General features: G+C 41.8%; 1 protein-coding gene across 1 annotated transcript in view; it reads right to left on the minus strand.

Moving 5' to 3' along the window:
* Window positions 1–956: 956 nt before the first annotated feature.
* Window positions 957–21,300, minus strand: part of trappc12 (trafficking protein particle complex subunit 12) — a 33,491-nt gene continuing 13,147 nt past the window's right edge. The window contains exons 4-12 of the mRNA XM_047341820.1: window positions 16,956–17,069; window positions 13,312–13,450; window positions 9,643–9,755; window positions 9,309–9,381; window positions 7,609–7,682; window positions 5,964–6,062; window positions 5,113–5,216; window positions 4,338–4,425; window positions 957–2,686 (exon numbers count right to left, since the gene is read on the minus strand). Of these exons, the coding sequence (XP_047197776.1) occupies window positions 2,444–2,686; window positions 4,338–4,425; window positions 5,113–5,216; window positions 5,964–6,062; window positions 7,609–7,682; window positions 9,309–9,381; window positions 9,643–9,755; window positions 13,312–13,450; window positions 16,956–17,069 (1,047 nt within the window). The 3' untranslated portion in view covers window positions 957–2,443. The remainder of the gene's footprint in view (window positions 2,687–4,337; window positions 4,426–5,112; window positions 5,217–5,963; window positions 6,063–7,608; window positions 7,683–9,308; window positions 9,382–9,642; window positions 9,756–13,311; window positions 13,451–16,955; window positions 17,070–21,300) is intronic.

Consider the following 21,300-nt stretch of genomic DNA (forward strand, 5'->3'; position numbering starts at 1 on the left):
ATTTTAGTTCAGTGTCATTGACTAACATTGTGGAAACCCTTACCCCTATTATCTATTCCCTGCCAAAATAAAGAGCATCCAGCTATTAAGTCTCCAGCAGAGGGCCCAATCACTCACTAGTATAATAATAATAATACATCTAAAGTGACATTTTATCATTAAACACGTCGGTTGGGATGTCCGGAAAATAATTACTTTGTACACACTAGTAAAATAGTCTAAAACCAAATAAATATTTTTTATTTCTCCATTTGGCCAAATGGGTCAGAACATTATTTTTGGTGGCCAATGAAATGAGAGGAGATGCTGTGTTTATGTACACAGATGAGAAACGCTCTCTGGTGAGGATGGTTTTCCACTAGCTGATCATCCCAGGTAGTGTTTGTTACTGCTTTAATGTTTATATAATTTGGATGGACAAAACACCTCTATGAGCCATGAAATACAGTAAAATTACTATTCAAGTAAATCAACATTGTGATTAAATTGATGTAGTTTGATTGATTAGATTGATGCTTGTGTATCATAACTACTGTAGGTGTAACTTACAATTGGCGAGTGAATACATGTGTAACAGCAGTCGTGAATTTGGGCTCCGACAATTTTGAAATGGACTTTATTTATATGGCGATTTTCCAGTGTTGTCTTTACAGTACAAGTCACATTCATGCACACATTCATACAGCACTTCTATTACACACACGCTTCATACACACAGCCGGGCAATTTTCAGATTTACTTTCTGATTCATGGGCGTCCAACCACCAACGTTGTGGTTAGTGGACGATCCTGTCTACCTCCGCTCCATGTTTCCTCCTGCAGTATCTAAATTGTTCCTAGGACTGCCATGTTTTAGTTATATATAGATGTATATATATAAACCTATATGGGGTCTATCGTTATTATTAATATAACTCGGTCATGATGTAGAAATTAGACAATTAAATATTCAAGCGTTGATGAGATAACAAGCACTTTTATACTTAGACTTTTGAAAACACACACACAAAATGAATATGTGCTTTGTGTATATGTAACAATGCCTTTTTTAATATACATAAATATGATAAACACAATTTGTAAACAATGATAATTAAAGATCAACCGGAACAAATCAATAAAAGATTTAACAAGACAACATTTTGATACAATAATTTAAACAAATCGCTCTACTCCGTTTACACTCTTGGATTCCTAATATCTTACATGATGATTTAGTAAAGAAAACAGGGCACAATGAAATCTGAAGGACGTGTTCATCTTCACTGTTAATAAACCCGGTAAAAAAAAAACATGCACCTCAAACTGAGTGGTTAGTTAGTCCAGTATTACAGGCGTGTGTTGATGAACAGAGGACATTAAACTTGAAGCACACTGAAGCTTAGGATAATGCCCACGTCAAGTGCCGGACCATTTCTTCTCAGGGACCGCCACGTCCCATGACCTGTAAGGTAGGAGTCACTCGATGGATGTCATTGGCCAGCTTTTCGTAGCCTTGGTAACCGATCCACTTTTAGTATAAGCAATAAAGAAGAACTTCATACCAGAGTCCAAAATGTGAAACTCAACAGCAAAGGGTGTAAATGTGGCAACGCTTGTTAATAAATGTGCCATTTATCTTCATTCTTTCAATTCGATCTAAATAAAGCAGTACTGATGTGACTGTAATCAGTGCAGAGGTTTCATATATGAAAGGGCTCATTAGTGACGCTTAAGACTTGTAGCAAGACGACCCTGCACAAAAATATATTCCCATCAAGAATAATCATAGGGACATAAATTCTGATTAATACGTTTTTAAAAACGTTTCTCTATTACAGTTCTATTACCCAAGAATCTTCCCTCAAATTCTGTCATGTTTGTGTGATGTAGTGAGTGAATCACCACCTCTGCTCACGGCGTCTGATTATTGATAACTGGTTATGAAAAGGAACAGTGGAATGTAGTGGTCCGAAAAGAGTCATTTTTAAACGAAATGTGAATTCCTGCTGTAATACATCCAGTGTGACATAAAAATGTATAAAACATTGTCGAACCCACAGCCAGCATGGTCTCAAAGATAATATTATGACAATGGCTTGAACAGCCATGCCATAAGCACTCAAGCAGATTCGGTAGTGATGATAACCTTGTTAACAGCGACCCCTGCTGGTCATATGACTCACCTTGCAGGTCGTAGCGGTCCCTCGGTCGTCCCATGTCTTGCATTGACGTCACTGAGTCTCTTGAAATCACTGGGCCTGGTCAAGTAATAGTCTACAACACAAACCCCTTTAAAACGGCAACGTTCCACACGTTTGCTTCAGTACGGATTAAACAAGCAACTTCGAACTAGGGATATGGGGAGTTTCAGAGGAGCCGGTAGGTGGATTCTATTCTCGGGGGTTTACAGTAGCAGTAGTGTGTGGGTGTGTGTCCTCCCCCAGTCCCACCTCCTGCCTCTTTAGACCAGTTTGAGGCACTGTGTGTTGAAGCTGTCGCCCTCTCGACAGGCCACGGCCTCCAGCAGAGCCTGCTTCTTCTGGGTGCTGCGGGACGACTCCAGCTCGTACATGGTGGTCAGGTTGAAGAGGACGCTCTCGTGGAGGTAGAGCGCGGGGTCCTGCTGCACTAGACCCTCGAGCTGGCCCAGGGACTCCTTCAAATGGCCCAGGTACAGCAGGCACACTGCCGCGTTGTTGTTGGCCTTGAGGAGGGAGGCAGATTAAATATGAACTTCTCACTAATGGTGTCATTACTGTTGGCGATTACAGTTAATGTTTTTGGCACTTCAAACAATCAAATCACACCTGGACCTGTTCAGACGTGGTATTAACATCCGTCCTGAAAGATCCAATCACAAGCGGACAGCTTTAAGTTCGTCTGTTCACACACGGTATTTAAAATGAGTCCTGAATGCGTCTCCTGTGACCACTTGTGATCGCATCTCACTTCCACGCTCTATATGCAAATAATCATGTATGTCATTTGTGTTTTCGTAAAGAGCAAATGATGTTGTTTTAGCCCCCGTTGGAGTTTACAGATGTGTCTGATGACAATGTTTGTGTGTGTGTCGGTCCGAGCGAGAGAGAGAGAGAGAGAGACTGAGCAGAGTCAGGAGGAGCTGAATGAATCGATGCTGTGCGTAGATCTGCTATGAAGAAAATATCTCATAATGTGGGGATCAGTGTTGATATTGCGACGGTGGCCACAAACAAATCAATGCACATTGAGAAGTGTAAAAATATCTTCAAACTGTAGCACGTCAGAGGACGTCAGCCGAGTAGTGGGTCCTTCATATGTGGCCAAAGACTCATGTGCATTCACACAGCAAAAAGAATGTGGCCACATGTGTCCAGCTCTGAATGTGGTTCAAGTCATCGGATCTCAGGAGGCGTTTGGATGTGTCCCGACCTGAACACTGATCCTTTGTGAAGGCATCACTCAGGACGTTAATACCAGGTCTGAGCGGGATCACCGAGGACACTGTAGCGTAGATTTCTAAACTTTGCCACACAACTACCTGAATGAATCAACAGCGCTTCTATATTATTGCACCGGGCCTGGGGCGACAGAGCCTTCTCCGTCAGGAACTCTCTTCCCAAACACATCTGTGACTGCACCGACCTTACCATGTTCAAAACTCTAATCAAAACTCACCTTTTTAGAATTGCTTTTAATGTGAATGTTTGATATGTGCTCTATGTTTATATTGTGCTACTTTTTATGCTTAACTTTTAATGTTGTAAAGTGTCTTTGAGTATCATGAAAAGCGCTCTATAAATCAAATGTATTATTATTGTGTTTTTAGATCAACTGTTTCTCAAGGGCTTTACATGATACTACATGCTATTGCTTATAGGTTGAATTTTACAGTTAAAATGTATAACAACAATCAATGTTCTGTAACTGAAGCACTATATAATCGCAGAGGCTTCAGGAGGTGTTCAGACTTTGTACAATTTAATGAGTTGATTTACTTTTAATTTGCCACTTTTGCCCAAGAGTCTACTGAATAACCAAAAAATGACAAAGTGAAAAAATGTTTTTAGAAATGTTGACAAAAATAATAAAAATCAGAGTGAAATCTGTTATGTACAAATATATTTAGACCCTTAATTCAGTGTTTTATAGAAACCATGTTGGCAGTAATAACAGCTTCCATTCTTCTTGAGTTGGTCTCAGCAGCTGCTCCACGAAACATTTGAACAATGTGTAAATGTTTGCATTAATATAATAAACATGCTTTTCAGACTAATCGTGAGCAGATTCAAACAAAAGTAATCATCCCAGTGGTTGTGTAGTTTGTGTTCCTCTCGCATGTTGCAGAGTCGTGGCTGCGATGTGCTCGTACTTACCACAGGGTTTTTAGGGTCAATTTTTAAGACTTCAGTGAAGGATGCATGAGCTTCACCGTAATTGTTCTGACTGAGGTAGACAAAGGCCCTGGAAAAAAACACACACAAAAGATTCAGCCTTTTTTTCAAAATTGAGCAGTTTGGAAAGTCATGTGAGCAGATACATGGAGGCAGCCATTTTAAATTTGGTAAATAAGAAACAGGGTATATCGTTCCTCTTCCTTGATGCCGGCTTGACCCATAACATGTTGCAGTGAGGATTACAGTGTGAGGAGGCATCTCTGTGGAGCCATGGGGAAGTGTATGAGGGGGCAGTTAATCTGTCACAGATTGTAAACAGTTGGTGGTTCAGGTGCATTGTTTGGATGCGTGTCACAGAAAATAAAGTATCTATTAGATGTCAAGCACAAGTGTGAGAAAAACAAGCACTTCATGTTTTTCCATTAAGTGTGATTGTATGATTATTGGGAGGGGTTTACAGGTCACCCCTGCCTTAGCAAACGCACAAGATAAAAACAATAACTAAAACACATAACATGACTGATTCTGAGAAGAGAGCATCAACACATGCAGCTGTGAGGAAGATAGCTTCTGTCACTTGAGCTCTGCCTCATAACTCCACATCTCCTCAGGCCAGAGCTGCAGAGGTGTGACATCCTGTGCTAAATCACAGGCCAGGAGGAAGCACAGAGGCTGTGGAGCAAAAATGATTCTGAACAGCCTAAAGTAGACACTCACACGCTGTACAGAGGTGCTAAACGTACGGCAGACATACCTGTTCATCAGCATGCATGTGATGTGACTGGACTGGCTCCCTTTCATCTGGCAGGCTCTCTCCACATCCTGGAAGTGCCTCTCTGCTGTTTTTACATCTCCGATCTAGCCAACAACAAAGCAGCAGCGACACATTAACCACTAGACTGTGTGCGTATATGTAGGTGTGAATATTGGTACAAGTACACCCCCCCCACCCTAATTGCAACAATAAAGCGTTGTGAATCTGAGACATCCTTGTTTGGCATCTCTTTCATGGCAAGAGCTGAAGAGGTTCATAGTGAGGTTGATGTCGTTTTTAGAGTTGTCCACCTTACGGAACCCAGACAAAAATGATTAAATAAATAATAACTGATCAACATAATATATAACAAAGAGTTTCCCAGTGTTTCTATGCAAAGGACTAATGATGATATGATTGAAATATACATAAACAGACAAGTAGTTATCAGCATGGTGAAGAATGACCATATCAGTATTTCTGGTAGTAGAGTGAAAGAAATTAAGACGCCTTATTCCTACTTCTGCTCCTGATTCTCATCGGAGTCAAATAAATAAATAATTCAGGAAATTGATTATTAGCTTTGTATTCAGGAGTTGAATGTGAATATTGATATAAACCTCATGTCTGTGCAATAAGTACAGACAGCTTGGCATAAAGATAAAATGACTTTCCGGAGTCTTGTGTTCATCGTGATGTTTCCAGTCAACCTCTGCTGTGGAGGGAGATTCTGCATAGAAGTGCTGGTTGGGCCGACAAACTGGAGTTTGTCAAGAACAGACTGAATAAGCCACCATAAACCTCTTCCTGGTAAGCTAGGCTGCAATGTGTGTGTGTGCTATTTTGCAAACCTGCAAGAAGATGCGTCCTATACCACTGAGCAGCTGCACTCTCTGGTGAGGTTCATATTGGATGATGGAGTTATAGGTCTCCACAGCCAAAACATAGTCCTGATGGAGAGAGAGAGAGAGAGAGAAAAGAAAGACAAAAAGGAAAGAAAGAGCGCAAGAGTAAGAAAGAAACAGATTTAAGAGAAAAAAAACATAAAAAATTAATGAAATTAGTATTAAGTAGCAAGCAAGTTGAGGTGAAATGAAGAAAGTAAAGTAGAGTGTAGAGTGTAGAGTGTAGAGAGAGAGAGAGAGAGAGAGAGAGAGAGAGAGAGAGAGAGAGAGTGCATTAATCAAACATATGGAGTATTAGTGGGGCGAAGTGACCCTTCTCCCACCTCCACACTGCACTGCTACTCATCGCTCACACGGTGACTCGACTGCTGAGCCGGGCGACAAAGAGAGGTCAGAGAGGTGTAGGGGTGTGTGTGTGCAGATAGATAGAGTGTGCACTGGGCTGGGACAAAATACACAGTGTGTAGATGTGCAGGTATGTGTGTATCATGGTGGAGTATTTTACGACTGCTTTGGCTCAGTTTTCAGATCACAACAGTTTCCAGAGAAACTCTTCATGAAATTATACAAATTTTAACCAGCATAAGAAAAGCTATCAAATTGAGAAATAAATTCTATTTATTTCTGACTATTGACTATACTGTATAACTGTAGATATCTATTCGAGAGTCTGGTTTTACACTATAGTTAAATCCACATTCTTACAAGCAATAAGATATGACTATGGCTGGTCTCTACATTGCATCTGTGTTTATTCTAGAGACATTGGTGTGACAATGAAGTAGACGTATCGTATTCTTTTAGCTTTTCAATCACGACCTTGAACTGTATATTTGTGACCAGTTTACAAAGATTTAAATCTTCAGTAACAAACAAATTTGATTAAACACATTTTCAAATCAATCATGAAAACACTGTATTGCTGTTGATTCATTTCCGATGCATATTGTTTCCCCGCATAGATGATAAAGCTGTGATAGAACACACCTCCCAAACAAGCTTCAATAATCAAAATTTTCATTTTTAGAACATTTACGTAATGAAAAGAAACTAATGGCAGCACGAATGGTTTCAATAAATATGAATTTAAACAATATAAATCCCTTCGGCAGGTTTCGCTTGACAGTCAGCTAGGATATAAAGTACTTGTGATTTGAAGGAAATGTGCTACAACCTGGAAAGCCAACGGTAGTTTTGTGAATTGAAACCGAAATTAAGCCAAAGCAATTGAAAAATACTGGACTTCACCAGTAGATGGCACTGTGGTTTCTCTGTACAGTCTGATCCAAATACACTCTCCATCCTCCCTCTCTCTCCGTCTTGTTCTCTCTCTCACTGACCACGAATCCAATTAGTGGTCAGTCTAGGGGGATTTCACTGTGAATCCTCCACCAGCCTGGCATCAGAGATCTCTGAGACTCCCTCTCTCACACACACACACAGACTCACACACACACACAGACTCACACACAAACACGCATGCATCCAGGTAGATGTGAACAGAGGGACATATTCAACACACTGTGATACACAAAGCGTCAGCAAACACACACACACACACCCTCACACACACACACCCACACACACCTACCTTCATCAGCAGCAGACAGTTGGCCATGGAGTACATGACCCGGCTGAGGCGAGACTGCCACAGTTTAAGTGATGCTACAAACAGGTAGAGAAAAAGAAGAGAAGACAGAAACAGGGTGACTCTTCCTATTTTCACTTGTTTTGGGTGTCCCTGTAGTGTCACCCCTTTTCTCCCCCTCTCTGAAAGCCATCCCTCTTATCCCTCCATCCCCCTCATTACACCTCCTGTCTCCCCATCCCCTCCTCCCCCTCCACAGCAGGGTTTATTTTAAGGCGAGGTGGTGAGGAAGACACTGCGGCACACTCTCACACGCTTTCCTCTTTTCCCTCAGACAGTGTGTGGAAGGGCTTGTGTGCAGGCCTATTAGCATTCATCGCCGCAGTCATGTGTGTGTGCGTGTGTGTGTTGGGGAGAGGAGCTAATCACTCAGTAGGGGTCTGATGTGTGAAGGGAAGGCCCTGCGCTTTATTGACTTGACTGTCGACTGTCTGCATGGGCAGGGAGAGGAGAGACAGAGGGCACAGCTATTACTCTACTGTTAGAGAGGGGGAGAAGTCGGCAGAACCGGCACATCATCGCCCTGCCAATTCTCACAGTTACAATCGAGCAAGCACCTTGGTACATTTAGGTCAACTTTGCCAAGTGTCTTGTTGTTGTTGTTCACTGATGTGAATTAGCTGATTAAGTAGCTTTAAGTCACTTACAAAAAAAGTCAAATCAGTGATCACGGGACTTGCAAACGAAGAGAGAGAGAGAGAGGACAAAAAAGAGGAGAGGAGAGGAAGAAGAGAAGAAGATGTGAGGGAGAGGAAGAGGAAAAGAAGAAGAGAGGAGAAGGAGAGGAGAAGAGAAGAGGTGAAGAGGAGAGAAAGAGGTGAGGTGAGGTGAAGTGAGGTGAGGGAGAGGGAGAAAAAGAGGAAGAGCAATAGAGAGGGAGGGGAGAGAGAGAGACAGAAAGAGAGGAGAGGGGAGGAAGACGTGAGGAGAGAAGAGGAAGAAGATCGGAGGAGAGGAAGAGGTGAGGTGAGGGAGAGGGATAGAGAGAGGGTGTGAAAGAGGAAAAGAGAGAGCGAGAGAGAAAGAGAGGGAGAGGGAGAGGAAGAGGGGGAAGAAAGAGAAGAGAAGAGAAGAGAAGAGAAGAGAAGGAGAGTTCTTTTAACATGGGGTTATGTGGAGGAGTGTCGACCCAAACCTGGTGAATTTTAGATGAAGGTGCCTATTTCCCCAGCACACTTGTGCAGATGTGAGTGGATTGGATAGAATTGATCTGTATTGATCTGCTCGGCGTGAAGGGCTGGAGAGACCGTTTGATATGCAGCGCGAGTAGCGGAGCAGTGAGGTGCTAAACACTTTTAGAGCACCGCATTGGTGTGTTTGTGTGGTTGAGAGTGTGTGTGTGTGTGTGTGTGGCCAAGGTATGCTGCAGTCCTGCACCAGGTGTGCCTCTGCCTCAGTGTGTGTGTCTGTATTACCCACTGGGCCCCATGACCTCACTCTCTTCCCACAGTGTGATGCAGTCTGGGACTGAGGCCAGATCTGTTGCCAAATGTCCATATGAGTGAGTGTGTGTGTGTGTGTGTGTGTGTGTGTGTGTGTGTGTGTGTGTGTGTGTGTGTGTGTGTGTGTGTGTGTGTGTGTGTGTGTGTGTGTGTGTGTGTGTGTGTGTGTGTGTGTGTGTGTGTGTGTGTGTGTACTCTTACCTTGCCTGTTCTCCGGTGTTAAGGTGATCATAGTTCCATCCTCAGCCAAGCCTTTCTCCAAGTTCTCTAGAATCTGTTAATTGAGAAATTCAAACTTCAGAGAGAGGTGTTGCTTTACAGTGATTCCTGAGGGCTTTTTATGTGTGTATTAGAATATGCATATTCAATAACTCTAAAATCCAACCATATTTGGCTGTTTATACAGGTGGGCTTAAGGATTAGGATGGCTAATGTGCTTTTCTGTGGGTGTGTAGTTTTATTGTGCGAGCGCTACAGAGCATGCATATCTTTATGTTCATCCAGAGGCTGTGTTGGTGTATGTGTGGATACTAACGGCAAGGCAGACGGTTTTGAGAGTGTGCAGGCGGTCCAGAGCCTCCTGGGGCTTGGCCAGGTACTGGGGAAGCTCAGCGTGCAACAGCCGCATGGAGAACGGCAGCATGGAGCCTGCACGGGGAGGAAGGGAGGGAGGAGAAGAAGAAAACAGGAGACAGAGGGAGGGAAATGTGTGAGGGGAAAAAGGGGAAAATAAGAAACAGGGTGGGATGAGGACATAGCAGGAGGAAGACAGAGGGAAAAGAGAGGGAAGGCGAGGGAGAGAGCCAGAAAGACACAGAGCACAAGATGAGAATATAAACCCATCCACCCACACACAGACTGCACACCGCCCTGGAGGCAGGAACCTACAGATGGCATTGAGCTACGTATGGCTGCTTATTAAACCCTCTCATCTCTCTCACTGGGTGTGCTGCACAGCTCCATCACTCATCTCTCTGCCTCATCCCTCTGTCTCTAGCTGCCTCTACATCATTCACACTGCCTCACTCGCACGCACGCACATGCGCGCGCACAAGCCCTAACTTGAGGAAGAGCCTATATTCAGGTGAGTCCCCAGGCTTTGATCAGGGTCTCTTTGATACTGTCTGATGCAGTCTATGTATCTCTATTTCTATCTCTGCCGTCTATCTGCTTGTGCTTTCTATCTTCCCCATCATCAGAATACACACTCCTTTTCCCCATTAACCTGTTGTCTGTATGACTGCCCTCTGTTGCATTGCTTTATCTTCATACTGATGGGACAGCACTCTTCTGTATTAGCAAGTTTCATCAGATTACATTTTCTATTTTTAAAATATCTGTTAGAATTAAATGTTTGTAACAAAGAAGGAAAACAACCCATGAAACCACAACCTTGTACACAAGTATTAACAAAGTACCTCTTGAGTTTTTAACCAGTAGTGGGGTTACTTAGCATTGGTGTGATGGTGTTTATTTCATTTATAGCTCGTCTCTTTTAACGCAGACTGCACATTTATGCACTGAAGCATATGGGTGATTAGATTCACCAGCACTGCAGGGCCTGGTCACATCAGCATTATTGGGACATTTTTGAGGAACATAGATTGAATTGCTGGATTTAATTTGGCAAACTTTGACAACCTAATTAGTGTCGAGGACCAATAGCACTCCATTAAACAGACCATGACTATAAGTATAGGATGGAGAAAGCTGTCGGATTAGCTTATTCTATTTTAGAATATTTTAAAATTTAATGTAACTTTCATCTGTAGCACTTATATTTATTATATATTTATTTTATTTATTAATTATAGTCTGAAGGATCTCTGGGACAGTCTACTGAGCTGTTCTTTTCAAAATGGACTCTTTCAAAGACTTAACTGACCAAAACCTGGGAAACCAACCTCCCCAAAGAGAAGCAGTTGCAGCCATTGCATTAAAAAGTTAGAGTGATATACTGTGTGTATTGAGAAGTATAGAAGGTCTATGGTCCCCCAGGGATGTTATAAAAACTGAAATGGCCCTTGATGGGAAAAAGGTTCCACACCTGTGATTTAGACCACAACATGAGTGGACAAGAATGATCAAAAATGTACTGAACAAATAAACCAATAAATACAATTAATACATATTTAAAATTAAAAAACAATAATTAAAATTTTGATTGGATGGTGGGTAAATATACATTTATTGACTGAATTGGATTAATCTGGGTGGACTTTGGACATATGAACAACGAAGGATCACTAAGCTTTCAGTCCCACTTATTTTAGATTCAACAACAGTTGGTGGCAGATGCGCCAACAAACCGCAGGGAAGAAGAGGACTGCTAGAGTACAATAGGAAATGTCGGTGTAACAATCCAGGTTCACTATGTAAATGATTTGTAGACACTGAAACACTTTCTGCACATTTGTTGCATCCTTCGTCCGCTACATGCATAGACCAAGTGTCACAGCGGCGTGAAAAGACTATCCCAATTCGAAGGCTCCTCCAAATGCGACCAACAAATGTGTCCTTCTACTCCCGAGCAATGGAGGCTCCACTGGGTGGATCCTTCCCGGCCCAAGATATCCCATGATTCATTGCGCTTCAGTGACAAACTGTTTTTAAAAAAGGTAATGGTGGCAAAAAGCAGGACGAAAATGTCAGGAGAATGTACTCAACCGAACAGCTAACGGTTCGCATGAAAAATCCCGTTTTCAACATTTGTAATCAATTGAAGAACATTTTACTCCGTAGCTTTTTCGCTAGGTGATGGCCGTAATGGCGGGACAAGCTGGTGACACAATAGGAAGACCAGACCGTCTCATTTCAGTACGGCCACCACCAGTACGGGTCCTCTGCAGGATGCAGCCACTGAATTGAGACACAGCTATAGATGACTTTGGTGAGAAACATTGAATGTTAAACTAAACAGGGGACCTTTAGATTCAATTTGAGACATTTAAATATTCTTACACGACTCGTCTCCTATTAATGAATTTTCCTGGTCTTTTTGTTTGACATTAAACCACTTGACTCTGATTTATTAGAGTGCAAAAATATTATTTAAACTAGCTGTTGAATAAAGACACAGACCCTTTCTCAAAGAAGCTGTGAATGTTAATTTTTGACTGTTAGCAGATTTTATTTCACCTACAAGAAAACCCATGCGGGACTTTTTCATTGATCTAAATATTAAAAGGAATCTGACCTGAAACTAAAGATAGAGCTAAAAAACAGCATGAATGAAAAATACTTCATAGGCATGTGGTAAATGTGTCTTTTTATCCAAATCAGAGTCAACTATTCATTTTGCAGACAAATTAATAACCAAAAAACGCTGATTTTTCACAAATGATGGTTTGATCTTGATAACAGAGAGAGCGATACACAAGCACATGCCTCTTATGGGAGTCAAGACTTGGGCCAGAGAAATGTTGCAACTTCTAACACCAGGCTACACAACTCGTGCCAGTTTGTCTGCGAGCACCTAGCAGGGCACAAAGCATTTAATATTGAGCAATGGAAAGTCAATTGGTGCTCTCTTTAGAAGGCTGTGCAGTGTGGTGTAGTAGAGTGAGTGTGTGTATGTGTGTGTGTGTGTTCAACTGTGTCTGTGCAGCTGAGTTTCTGCCTCTGCCTTCACTGTAGTAGCCCAAGGGGCGAAGCAGATCCAAAGTAATGGGAATACATTAGAGAGCAATTCATGCAGTCTAAAAAGAGGAAAAACAAAACCAAGGAACTGCTGGAGACAAGTGGAGTTGTTGGAGCTTCTTGACGATACAGTCTTATATCAAGCTCCTGGCAGAAACTTTCCTTTGAATATTTAATAGGATAGCGGTGGTATGCTTGTGTATCTTTAAAAAAAACGTGGGTAAGATGCAAAATCCTTTTGGAGACCAGGCTAATAACACATTCCAAATTCACAGATGAAGAGCTTCAGAGCAGCTTTTCAGTACTATCCTGAACAGCACAATTCAACCTTCAGTCGGGTCTCCATGAGAATTCACAGAGTAGATTTTGGAGAGTGCAACATGAAAAGAGATATCAAACAATGTGTGATTTTTACAAAGCAAGTCTCTATAAAAGAGCTTCTGTGATCAATATGAAAAGTGCTCCTCCTACATAAAGGTCAATAATAATAAGCAAAAAGATGATGATGGTGTTGTTTTGAGCAAGTGGAGTATGTGTGTGTGTGTTTGTGTTTGCGTGCATATACCTCTCCTCCCAGGGTAAACAGTGGGATAGTACTCGTAGTAGAGGTCTGGATGATCAAGGTTGCCAAAGGGTTCAAACTCCAGCTCAGCATTTTGGAAGAGGTTCAGCTTGGTGAGAAGAGCCAGCCGCACAAACCAGAGCTGCAACACACACAGAAACACAACTCTCTTTATTGGTAAAATGTAGAAACCATAACTCGTGTGTAACGAGTACAAAAAGAAAAGATAAAAAAACAGATACTTTAATCCTGTGTGGTCACAGTTGTACTGCCCTCTGCTTGTATGCCATTTGACTATAATGTCAATAACAAGTTAAAAATAAGATAGCAATTTTCAAATTATGACATTTGCCCTCAAAGTAAAAAAATTATTCACTCAACTTGGTCAAAGAAATTCCATTACATGCTGCAATTATGTGATAAAGTACCAGGACTTCTATATTATGTAATATCATTTTTTATCTATAATGTAAAATATTCATTTTTCTCATCTATAAAATGTGGAGAATAACATTATGAGAAACTGCTTTTTTGTTTCACTGTGGAAATGAATAAAAAGAAAAGATGAGTGACCAATCAATTACTACATAATGTCCCTCAGGTTTACAGTGGGTTCTAAAAGGTAAACATAAGAAGTACCAAAAGGAATACCTTTGCCGTGAAGCATATTGAGATGAGGTGATGCTTTTGTTGGCATTATTTCTACAGTTTGGGCAAGTACATTTAAAAACACAGTTAAGGAGGACCACATATTTAAGGCAGTAAAAAAGATGTAAAAAAAAAACTGCGATATATAGCCAGAGCCAACATGGTGGATTGATTGGCAGTCTCAGGCAGAGCCTACTGCATGGATTGCTTATTCAGCAATTCATCTTCTGGATAAAACACCATTAACAAGCATAACACTGTTATTACAGCAACACTGATAGAAAATATTAAATTATACGATTTCACGTGAAGGGACATGTGTTTCAGACAAAGAGAAGTTAAGCTCATAGGACCTTTAACTATCGCTAACAATTATCAGCACACTTTGATTTCTTATAAAGTGGTTTAAGTTTATTTAGATCTCATTAGCCTTTGTGTTAATTCTTCCTGGGGTAATCACTTCATTGTTGTCACAAAGTTGATAATTCTTCAGTGGTATTTCATTAGGCCTTCCAGAGACATCTGGCATCCCAGGTGTGCCCCCTCTGCTTCTACCCCTTCCTATAGATCTCCTTTGAGCCCAGATCTGGTCAGTCAAAGTCAGTTGCTGTTATACTTGATCGTCTCTGACAAAGACCTGGTGGTTTGCCATTGGGCCCACACTCAAACTCCCATCTCTTTCAGGAGCCCAGTGATTGATTTGACCACAAAACATCTGCAAGTCATCTCCACCTGCACTCTACCACCTTACGATCCTGCTAGACTCTCAAGGCTCAGTAAACTCCCCAATGCGAAGGGACAGCAGGAGCAGGTCTGGACTGATTTTGTTGCCATGATCTCTTGCAGATAGATATGCTTCTGGTCTAGATCCACCTGCATCCAACTGGCTGTGTCTAGCAGGCTTGATTCCATCCACATAGTTGGAAGCTTTGGGGGTTGAGAAAGCATGGAAAACGTTCCCCTACATTCCCACCTTTGCCATTCAGATCCCATCTATGACATGGTAATCCCAGCAGGGCAGTTGAAGGGCTGAAATTTTGCCGACCAACCCAGAAAAAAATGATTATGGTCTGGCCAGGGGGCACAATGTCAGCCCTGCAGGACAGCATGGAAAGCACTGATTGGAATGCTGCCTCTTTGATTCAGATCAGTTAAAAGAGGCAACTTCCTGTGGGGACTGTATCGATCTAGAGGCATACACAGAAACTGTGACAGTCTACATCAATACGTGTATCTGATGATGTCACAGTCACTAAAACCATCACCTTAAGGGCAAACCAGAAGCCACGGCTGACAGCTGCGGTTCGATCAAAGATGTTTCTTTCAGATCTGGGGAGAAGGCAGCCCACAAAGCAGCAGGAAGTAAACTGTTACATGGTATCAGGAAAAAAATGAGAGAATCAACTACCACTTTACTGACAACACACGGCACTTGTGGACATCAGAGCCATGACATTGAAAAGCCCTACTACAGACTTTGGCTATTGAAGCCTCCCTCTGAGATGTACAGTAATTAATTACTTCTAAATGGGTTTTTACAGGTTGATCAATGAGCAGGGGATGATGACCAAGCTCTGCATGTGACTACAGACAATGTGAGGAGGACACTTTCCAGGCTCAACCCTCACAAATAAGCGGAAACAAATAGAATGGTTCATTCAATTATGAACTGGCTGGACAGCTGGCAAATGTCCTCACAGACATCTTCAACATCTTGCGGCCCAAGCAGTCATCCCCCCCATGCTTCCAGTCATCCACCACCATCATCCCAGTCCCTAAGAAGTCTTCCATGTATTGCCTGAATGTTTATCACCCTGTGGCACTCACATATGAAGTGCTTCGAGAGGCTGGCCCGGCAGTCTCTCAATTTCACTTGACCTCCTCCAGTTTGCTTACCACTCCAACTACTCCACTGAGGATGAGCAAATATCTGCCCTCCACCCAGCCCTGTCCCTATAACATTTTATGAAGTTAATCCAATTGGGCCTCAACACCTCCCTCTGAACCTAGGTCCAGGACTTCCTCACTGGTGGTCCACAGAAAAATCTAATTGGCAGCTACACCTCCTTAGCGGCCACACTGAGCATCGACACTCCCCAGAGCTGTGTACTCAGCCCACTCTGAACACTCAGCTGCTGAAGTATGACTGCACTGCTTCATCCAGCAACAAGTGCATCATTAAGGTTTCTAACGACACAACAGTGGTGGCCCTTATCAGCAATAATGATAAAATAGCTTACAGAAATGAGATGGACCTACTGGCAGTGTGGTGAAACAACTTTGTCATAGAAATAAAGGAAAATAAAGGCATTTATCATCGACCCTTAAAAAAAAAAAGCACGATGACCACATACAGTTGACCATCAATGTGGAGAGGGTCAGCAGCAGAAAGTTCTGATTATGATAAATCACAAAAGAACTCTATGGCAACAACTTGCCCCAGTGAAGCAGAAACCTGAATATCAAGTGTGTGTGTGCATGGGAAAAGAGAGAAAGAAAACATGGAACTGAGCAAATCAATGTTTTCTCCACAGCCCTACCACGTAATTTGACTAATTTTACATAGTAACAAATTTCATTATCAACATGTCGTTGTCAATATTGATATTGTGGTGGACGTCCACAAGTAAACTAACTAAACTAACTAAATAAATATGCACATCCTGTATTTTAATATACATTAATTATGTAGTTGTAACATAGGCCAGGGGACATCAGTTAAGTAGATGATCTTTCATCATGGCCCGGACATATTCACGTACTCATTGTTAAAAGAAAAAGTGATGTGGCCATATGGGGCCAAGTCCACCTTTGAATGTGGTTTAAGTGATTGGATCTCAATGTGTCTTGGGTGTATTCGCATCTGTTCTGAAAGCTGTCTATTTGTGATCGGATCACCAAAGACGCGAAATGTGAAATTTCAGCCAGGGCCAACAACAGGTAGACTGCTGGAAACACAGAACAATGGAAGGATGAAGAGAAAGCAACTGTCATCTCACCTGCAGTGAGTCGGTGGTGTGGGAGGTTGGCTGGCCGGCCTTCCCGTATCCCTGACCATGAGCTGTCAGCAGCCGGCCCGTCAGATCTACCGCAGCCCGCCAGTTCTTACTAGTCTGCAGGGGAGAAGACAAACAATAAATCTGAAACACACACCATGACTGACTGATGGAAACATGCAAGACGAAATAGGTCTAAAATACATCAATGTCGTATTTACAAACACACAAAAGGATACATCACGAACAATGTATACATTTAGTATCAAGGACCTTGTTTCAAGTGCACTTATCAAACCACTTGCTGTGTTTCTCATTGAATTCTTTTTTTTAAAAACCTGGATCTTATTTTCATGGTTTTTCAATCAGGAATGAAAACAGTGAATTAATCAAAGCATTGCTTGGTGTCCAATGTGTTCAAGAGTCCGAAACGCAGAGATATTTACTTTACTATGATATGAAGTGAAGAAGAGCAGAGAAATCCTCACATGTAGCCAAGGAATATTTATTGTTCCAGCTTTATAAATGATTTAAAATTATATAATATTTATAACAAATTTAGTAATTGTTTCATGTTTTGCTAATGTGTCTAGCCCATTCAGAAGTGTTATGCAATGTTCCCTGATCTCAGCAATAAATTGTTGATTACAATTTCGTATCTACAGAGAGGATTGAGGGACAAATCTCTCAAATTCATTATATATTTGCAATAACCTGGAGATATTTAACCCAATATCTTTCTGACTTTATCATTATTATAACCAGCATTTTTGCTTTTGATAAAGACAGGAGAGAATGATAGGAAAGGGGTTAAAGAGGGGCAACATGCAGCAATCGGTCCAGGATGGATTTGAATATGGGCTGCTGCCTTGTTAGTAGAACAAGCTCTACCAGGTGAGCTAACAGGACACCACACATCTCTCATGTGGTAGCAATGACAACAGAGAAGGAATTTTGACAGACAGACGAAATTAAGATTTTTTGAAAAAAAATTTAAATCAAAAGCAAGCATCTTTTGAGGAGTTCAGCTCTGTTACTGAGGTTATTATTCAGGAAAGTTTAGGGGGACGTCCTATCATCTTACTAATCACCTCATGTGACAGCGTCAGCTCCAGATATTAGTGTTCAATGACAAAAAAAGACGATCAGTATGTTGTGGTCAATGTTGATATGTTTGTGTATCCCAAAGACACACAAACACACACACACACACACTGTCAGGGGTACATTTTTGGCACATTACACAGAGACTATTACAGAACTCTTAACATTTCATTAATTTCTTTGAGACTTATCCTAACCCTAAGGTGAGGAGAGTCATCAAGATATTTTTCACAACAACCCGACCATGACCTCTCTTTCTTTAACCCCAACATTTAAAACTGACAAAGAAAATCTGCCTTTTCACAATTGGTTTCACAGCTTTTGTCTGAAATTGCACAAGTGGTCCCCAATTGACTGCTCTTTAGTTTAAAATGTGTCCCCAAAGGTCGCCTGTAACAGAACACCTCCCCCCTCCACACACACACACAGATATTAGCAGCATCTGCTTCCACAGGAGGTGGTACACTAGGTAAGAGGGGGGCAGAGGTGGGAGAGGGGTGTAGAGTCACCCCACCCCATCAACACACATGACAAGGTCGGTTTGCCGATTGGGTCTGAAGTGCAGTGCCATTCATCACAGCCAGGGAGGTAATTAGGAGAGAGAGGAGGAGGGAGAGAGAGGGATACTTTGCATAGTTGTAACACAAAACTCATCACCCATCTCTCTCTATGTTGTTGCTGTCCTCTCTTCCAGTCATCCTGCCTCCTTCCCTTTCCTTTTCTCTCCTCCTCAGGGTTCTCCCATACTTTCCTCTCCCTCCATCACAATGCTTCCTCCCCTCTTTCCCTCCATCTCTCTGTTCTGCCTCTCTTCTCTTCCTGCTGTCATTGCTTCCTCCTCTATTGCTGCTTCCTACTCTTCCCCCCTCCTCTGCTCTCCTCCCCTGCCCGGTGCCAGTAGCTGCGCTGCCTCTGAATCTTCATTACGGGGGGAAATGAAGCTGAAAACGAGGAGGCAGCCTGGATGGCCAAAAGCAGCTGCAGTCACTCACACACACACACACACACACACACACATGTCCTACAGTACTCTACAGTAGACCGCTGCACTGCCACAGGGCACAGGAAGATAGGTGTGCAAGTATCTGTTTCTAAGTGTCTATGTGAGACTGGGATACAGGGTGAGAAGGAAATGAGAACAGCCATGAAGTACAGCAGGCACATTCTCTCACACTCAGACACACACACACACACAGATGGATAAGGAGATTCAACAGAGGATAAGCAGCATATGGTTGAAAAAAAAAAAATCTAGCCCACATGTAGTGAAAGAGCGCAGAAGTCAAAGTTGGTCATAGTGGTAGGAAGAACAAAAAAGTAGGAGCTCTGGGCCAAAAGAGTTGGAAGGAGAAAAAAGGAGCAGTGGGTAGCAGAGCAGAGAGAAGGAGATGAGGGGAAGAGAGCTGAGAGCCAAGGGAGCTGCAGAGAGGCACCACGAGGAGCCAAAGTGAACCCCCACAAGGCTGGAGAAGTGAACTTCAGCTCAGCCTTTATGTAACAATGCAGCATTGCTGCTATGCATGGCTCTATAGAGATGTTATCTCTCACCAGGTCTTGAATCAAATCAGTCCAAACCAAACTAGATGTCTGCAGTAATAAATGATCAATGAAATGAATAGACAGCAGAGGGTCTAAGTGGCTTGAGTAGGAGACTCTCTTTTGTCAAGGTTACGTTTTTGTGACTTCTTAGTTTCATGGCTATGTTTGTACTTTATCAACCTCACTGTTTATTGGTAATTTCCAGGAAACCACAGAGAGGCTTTTAAAAATCATTTTGAGACTTCAATTAATAGTATATGTTAATAAACAGTAAATGTTAGGACACCAGACCAGATTGTCCCACATCATCCCTGACCAGTAGGTGCCAATCCATCTCTGTAGAGTTATTTCATTGTCTAAGTGAAAAATCTGACATGCTGCTGGTGCAAGGGATAAAATCAGAGGATCAGAAAAGTGAAACAATTCATCCTCTGAGCCCCACAGTTATGCATAACATTGCATGCCAATCCATCCAATCTATATTATAGATATAGATAGAACTTATTCCACGTTTAAAAATTTGCAAAGTGCTTTTTGAAAGCTTGCCATGAATCCCATCATGCATCCACACTGCATTGTTATTCCCAGGTTTGAATGATTTCAATTAACACAGAATGCAAGTGGTAGGAGAACAAAAAAATAGAAAAACAATAGGCCGATGGTGATTAATAATTAAGCTCAGCTAAGTGACTCTGCAATAAGGCATAATCAGATCTCCCCAAATCAAATGAGGGGGAATTACTGTGATGATTTATTGCCAGTGAAATTAAATGAGGAATTGAGTACGGAGGCTTAGTGAAAGAAGTGTGTGTTGGAATTGTGTAGGCATCTCTATAGTGCAGGAGTGGGGAAGAGCCATTTTCATTTGTTTGTATTTGGTGGGTAGTAGACTCAACTTTATTTCTTGACAAAAGACAAAAGGAAGAAGATAAATAATGCGGAAGAAATCTTATATGTCCTCACTCAGTGTCACACCAGAGCTAAAAAGAGTTGTTAAAGTGATAGTTCACCCAAAAAAAATTCACTCATTTTCTACTCACCACTATGACGATGAATATTGGGTAACACCACAGGAGCAGTATGGAGGCATTTTATGTTTTTTACTTTGAAGACACCATTTACTTCAATTGTATTGGGTTTGGCTGCAACGCTGTTTACCCCTGTTTTGTGGAATCAAACACTTCACCTACCCCTCCATCGGCATAGTGGTAAGTAAATAATGAGTGAATTTTCATTTTTGGGTGAACTATCCCTTTAAGCTTAGTACTCAAATGAAAAGCTAATATCACTCATCAGGAATATTCACCCATAAACAGATGAAATGTAAAGAGAGGACATGCCTTAAGTACATTCATCACTAAAGAACACAACTTCATTGATTGTAATTAAAAGGCTTTACTTCAATAGTACTACACTGCTTCACACACACACACACACACTCCTACACACTCACACAAATGTGTGCATGGAACATGTTCAAAAAAGAAAATCCATTATCTCTCTCTCACACACACACACACACACACACACACACACACACACACACACACACACACACACACACACACACACACACACACACACACACACACACACACACACACACACACACACACACACACACACACACAAACACATAATTAGTCTTGTCATACTTTTAAAAGGGGTGAGGCTTTTTAATTGTGTGGAAGATCGCAAGTTCAGT

The sequence above is a fragment of the Hippoglossus stenolepis genome, chromosome 10, assembly GCF_022539355.2.
Source record: "Hippoglossus stenolepis isolate QCI-W04-F060 chromosome 10, HSTE1.2, whole genome shotgun sequence".
Classification (NCBI taxonomy): Eukaryota; Metazoa; Chordata; class Actinopteri; order Pleuronectiformes; family Pleuronectidae; genus Hippoglossus; species Hippoglossus stenolepis.